Source organism: Ornithorhynchus anatinus, chromosome 11, assembly GCF_004115215.2.
Source record: "Ornithorhynchus anatinus isolate Pmale09 chromosome 11, mOrnAna1.pri.v4, whole genome shotgun sequence".
NCBI classification, from domain to species: Eukaryota; Metazoa; Chordata; class Mammalia; order Monotremata; family Ornithorhynchidae; genus Ornithorhynchus; species Ornithorhynchus anatinus.
The window spans coordinates 7440051-7445668 of NC_041738.1; the positions used below are offsets into that span (position 1 = coordinate 7440051).

The following is a 5618-nucleotide window of genomic DNA, read 5'->3' on the forward strand; positions in this document are numbered from 1 at the left end:
CCGACAGCCACTCCGGGCTCCCGAAAAAGTTTAACTGGAGGGGACCAAGTCGGACAGACCCGCGGTCCCGGCCCGCAGACCCTGGAAAGCCCCGGGGGCAGCCCCCTAAAACGCCATGCCCTCTGAAGCCCCCTGCCCAGAGGGGCGGGCGCGGGGGGGAGTCCTCTGCCCGGGATCCCTGGAGCAAGGGAGCGGGGGACAGACGGACAGACAGAGAGACGGAAAGAGAAGGAGGAGAGAGAAGCCGCTTCGGGAGGTCCCAGCCGGTTAGCTCCCCGCCCCCTCGTCAGCCTCGCCGACTCCGGGGAGGAGCTGGACTCCAGCTCCGGCCCTCTTCCTCCTCCCGCCGGAGGCTCCACGCCTTCTCCTCCTCCTCCTCCACCTCCTCTTCCTCCTCCTCCTCCTGCTCCTCCTCTTCCCCCTCCTCCTCCTCCTCCCCCTCCTCGTGACGCGGCCTCCGGCTGGGGGGGGGGGGGGGGGAGGGGGCGTTTGGGGGCGGGACCGGGTCCTCCCCCTTATCCCACGGGCCCCGGGACCGCTTCTCCCGAAAACTTGGGCTGTAATTGTCCTGGGAATGTGTGAGGTAGAGAGGGAGGGCGGGAGAGAGGAGGGGAGGGAGAATTGGGAGAGGAGGGCGGGGGGGGCGGTGGGGGCCGGCGGGGAGGGGACGCATCTCCCAGATCTTCCCTCTCCTCCGCACCTCCGAGGGGCCGGGAACGGGGTGCGGGGAGGGAAGCGGGGAGACCGGGAGAGGACGAGCCGCTCGCTCTCCACCCGAGCTGGAAAATTAAGTCCCGGGTGGCTTTTATATTTGACCCCCCTCCCCTTTTTTTTCCTCTCTGTCCTTTTCCCTCCGATGTTTTCCGGTCGTCTTTAGGGGGGAAAGATAATACTAATCACGATGGTATCTGTTGAGCGCTTACTATGTGCCAAGCACTGCAACGTGGGGCGGGTGGGGAGGGGGTGCGAGGGTACCGCGGGCCCTAGGAGGGGGCATCCAATTCCCCTTTCTGATCCCTGGAAACTTTTCCTCCCCGACCGGCTAGCCGGGGGCTGCTGACGGGCCCCCGCCGAGCGGTCCCCGCCGAGCGGTCCCCGCCGACCGGCCCCCGCCGAGCGGTCCTTCCCGACCGGTCCTTCCCGACCGGTCCTTCCCGACCGGTCCTTCCCGACCGGTCCTTCCCGACCGGTCCTTCCCGACCGGTCCCCGCCGTCCGGGCCCAGCCGGGCGGGCTCCTCTCCTGGAGCTCCCGCGCCGTGAGCGTCCGGAGGAGCGCACCGGGACACGGGGAGAGTTTGGAGCGCCGACGCTCCCCCGCCCTCTCCGTAAACACATCCCCAGACCAGGGAGGCGATGTCCGGGGGGCGGTCTGGGGGGGGGTGTGGCGTCCAGGGGGCCCCAGGGTCCCGGGGAGGGGGCGAGGGAGGGAGGGAGAGAGGGAGGGAGGGGGGCCCCCGGCCTCTCCGTCCCCCCCGGGAGGGAGCCCGGCCGGTCACTCAGAGGGTTAAAACCCCGGTGCCCGGTCCGGTCCGGCCGGAGCCGGCCCCGCCGGCGGCTCATTGGGCAGCGGCGGCGGAGAGACAGGGGTCTGCAGCAAATCACCGCCTAATTGATTAAGGCGAGCGGGGTTCGGAGAGCGCTGGCCCCGCGCCAGCAGCGTTTCGCAGACAGACAGAGCCCCTCTATGATTAATCGCGATGCGTTATCGATCATCATAATTATAGCGGGACACATGCGCGCTGCGCGGAGGGCCGGGGCGCCGGGGAGGGGGGTGGGGGGTGGGGGGGAGGGGAGGGGGTGGGGGGTGGGGGGGACCGCCGCCGCCGCCGCCGCCGCCCGCCGCTCGATTTCCGTAATTTTGAGAAGATTTTTTTTTAGTAATTTTTTATTCTGCCCCAGCTGATGTGTGAGCCAGCATGTCGCGGAGGAAGCAGGCGAAGCCCCAGCATTTCCAGTCCGACCCCGAGCTGGCCCGGCTACCCCGGCGAGATGGTGAGTGGGCAGCCCGCCGGGCCCGCACCCGCACGCGTCCCCCCCGGGCCCCCCCCGCCCCCCGCACACACAACCGCGCTCCCACTCCCACGCCCGCTCCTGCCCTCCCGCACCGCTCCCACGCGCGCCCGCATCCCCGCACTCACTCACACACCCGCTCGCCCCCCCCCCCCAGCCCCCCGCACCCTCTGCCCTGCGGGCGCTCCCGCAACCCGCTTCGCTTTTGCCCCCCCCCCCCACCTCGCTATTTCGGGGGGCGTCGTCGGGGCTTTTTTTTTTCTTTTTGGTTTTGTTTCTTTTTCGTCGGTTTTGCGGTTTTCGCTGCGAAAGCCGACGATGCGTGTGCGCCTGTCCTTTATCTCCTTGAAAGCCCGATCCCCCCGCGTCGGGAAGCACAAACCCCAGTTCGCGCACCCCTTCTCGGGCTGGCCCGGATTGCCCGGGCTTGGGGGGGGGGGGGGGCGAGTGGGCAGAGGACTTGGGTGGCCCTTTTTTTTCCCGGCCCGGGCTGCTCGTCGGTGGACGGCCTGGCCCCGGAGGAGCGGGATGGGCAGGAGGAGGCGGGGACCGGCCCCGACCCCCATCCCCCAAACCAAGCCCCCCGAAACCCTCCTCCCGCCCCCAGGCCCGGGAGGGGACCCCGCTCCTTCCAAGCCGCGGCTCTGGCCTCCGCGACCCCTCTCAGCTCCCCGTCCCGGCCCCCGGAGGGGAAAGTTCAGATCGCATGGCCCGGGGTTGGAGAGTGGGAGGAAGGACCCGAGACCCTCACCCCCTTTTTTTTCCCTCCCCCCCTCCAGGGATCCCCCCCCCCCCTTCATCCAACTCCCTCCGTCTGCGGGCATCTGCCCCGGCGGGTCGCGGGGGAGGAGATCTGGGATGTGAGATCTGGGATCTGAACTTCCAAATTCCCCTCCGGGGCAGAGGGGCTCGTCTTGGGGGTCCCGGTCGGTGGGCGATCTGGGGAAGACCCCCTCCTCACCTCCCCCTAGCCCCTGCCTCCGCGAGAGGAAAACTCCGGGAGGCGAGATGCCCCCGGGCCGGCCAGGTTTGCAGGTGGGGCAGCCCGGGCCGGTCCTGTCCCCGATGGAAGCCTGGCTCGGGGGTCTCCCTCCAGCTCCCCGACCCGGGGGCAGAGCCTGAGAACCCCCCCCCCCCCCCGCCCCCCACACACTTCCCCGGAGCACGGCGAGGGGCGATGGAGACCCGACCTCCTTCGCCTGCCCGGTCCGGTCCTTCCCCCAAATTCCCACTTTTTCCCGGACTGCCCCCAGGGAGCCGGGCGGGAGAGGGATGGGAGGACGCTGAGGACCGCAGGCTGGACGTCCCCGAAAGACCTCGAGGTGGCCCCAACTCCGGCCCAGCTGGGCCGCCCTCCCCTCCCTCCCTAAACGGACTTTCCATCGTCCCCAAACTTGTCCGCCCGGAGAGTCGGGTGGACAATCCCCGCCGGCCCCGGCTCCTCGATCCCCGGGCCCGTTAGGATCTGCCCGTCCCGGCCCGCGGGGGGGGGGGGGGGGGAGGGGGGGATCAGGGATGGGGGAGGTGGGGGATCCAGGGACAGAGGAGGGGGCAAGTCCCCACCCCCCCCCAAAACCCGCTTCCATGGTTCGACTTGGGGTTCCCCGGCCATCCAACCCCCCCCCCATTCCCTGGCAGGGCCCGGAGTCGGGGAGGGGGCATTCCCGGGACCCCCCCTTCCCCTTCCGACCTGCAGACCCCAAAGAGTGAGCGGGGGTCAGCGGGTCGCCTCTTTTCCAGCGTTCCGCTCTTTTCCGACCGTTCCTCCCTGAAATATATTCGGGGAGAGGGTCCCCGGTCGAGGACCCCCTCCACACGCCCGCACATCCTTTCGATCTTTATTTTGGAAAATGAGTGGGAGAGAGGCCGAGCGTCCCCGGGCATCGGTTCGACCGCCCGTCCTCCCTCCGCGCTGCGGGAGTCTGGCGGGCCTCCCGCAGCATCCCGCGGCTCCCCTCTCGTCCACCCCGTCGCCCCCCAGCCGGGACTGGCAGAAAGACCCCCCCCCCCCCTTCCCCCTTAAAGTTTATTTGAGCGCTACGGTAAGTTACTACAGTCGATAATTAAGTCAGGTTTTCGTTTTGGCCAAAGCTCGCTCACCGTCCCGAGAAAAGCAGTAAACTCTCAGAAACACCATAGGAAACCTCTCCGCTCCCCCTCCCCTCCCTCCAGCACCCCACACCCCCACCCTGCCTCCCCCCTTACACTGGTAATGGTTTTAGGTTATGACTCTTTTACGTGCTCGAACAATAAGTTCTGTCGAAGTTGCCCGGAGGGGAGGTTTTGTAATAGTGTTACAGGATTTAGTACGTTGTAATAATATTAGTATACAACTAATCCTGCCGATCACCGAATTAAATGAGTCCTTTACGAATTCGAAATGGTTTGAGTTTGGTTCTTTTTTTTAAAATCTCAGTTTAGACTTCATATTCATCGGATAGAATTCTGTCAGAGGGTCTCGGGATTCTGCCGTGAATTCGGTGACCCCCCACCCAGAAAAAAGCACGGATGCTTTTAGGTTTTGTTGCTTTTTGTCCGTCCCCCCCCCCCCACCAGAAAAGAAGCATGGCTGTTTTTAGGTTTTGTTGCCTTTTGTTCCGCCCCCCCACCCCATTCACTAAGTCGATTGAAATTTTGGGAGACAAACCTACGTTTGATTCATGCTGTTTTCCCAAGTCTCGTGGCGGACCGAATTTGTGGTGTTCCAAGATTCTGTAACATTTACAAGATGGGATCAGTACGGTGTCATGCCCGTAGCCCGCCTCCCCATCTTGTCACCGGCATCTTGATCCTAAATCTTCCTCCGGATAACTTATCGAGGAAACTTTCCTAGGCCGTGCAGGATCTGCATAGGAGAGTCGATTGAGAAGAGTAAGAGAGTGCGTGCGTAGGTATGTGTGTAGGTGAGCGTACAGTTGTGTATGTCCGTCTGCGCAAGTTCAGGGAAGCAGCTGTTTAGAGGTGAATTACTGTAACTTCTTTTTTCCAAGTTTGAGAAAATAGGAGTATGTTCCAAATAGAAGTTTCATGTTCGATCCCATATAAGTCAGCTGGTGAGGGAGGAAATCACTCCATTTAGATCTTTAACTCTTCTGTGAAACAGAAATGAGATTTTTCACTGTAACGGCATTCAACAAGTCACCGATTGCTAGTAGAGAGATGGACCGGCCCTCGGTGGGATTATTTAGTTGGGTAAACAATTCCGAGGAGGAACAGGATCGAGTCATTTCATTTTTTTAAGCTTTTGGGGATTGGATTTTAGCGGTTGATTCGTTAACTCCACCTTTTTTCCCCCTTGGGTTTGGTTTCTGCGTTTCCAACGGCTGCCCGGCCTAATCGTATTCCACTAGGTTGGCAGAAAATGCTTTTGGTTTACAGTTTTCCCAAGGAAAAGACTATCTTAGAAGCAAAATTCAGACGGTCTGAGGTGCAGATAAACTATCTACTTGGCCTCCCGTATATAAAATCAAAAATCGATCCATCACTCTGTTTATATTAATAATGAAATTCTATTATTTACCAATGTAATTTACTCATTGCAAGCAGGCTAATGGGCCACACATTGATTGCTGGGTCCAAAAGGTTAGTGAGAACCGTAATTAATTGC

General features: G+C 62.4%; 1 protein-coding gene across 3 annotated transcripts in view; it reads left to right on the forward strand.

The window, feature by feature from the left end:
* Positions 1-521: 521 nt before the first annotated feature.
* The window catches only part of SALL1 (spalt like transcription factor 1), a 17096-nt gene continuing 11999 nt past the window's right edge, over positions 522-5618 (forward strand). Inside the window, exons 1-2 of one of the 3 annotated variants that reach the window (XM_029074858.2) lie at positions 522-583; positions 1901-1993. In XM_029074858.2, the coding sequence (XP_028930691.1) occupies positions 1918-1993 (76 nt within the window). In that variant the 5' untranslated portion in view covers positions 522-583; positions 1901-1917. Of the gene's footprint in view, positions 584-1195; positions 1327-1830; positions 1994-5618 lie in introns of those variants that run through there. The other 2 variants (XM_039913423.1, XM_029074857.1) reach the window with 2 other exon arrangements.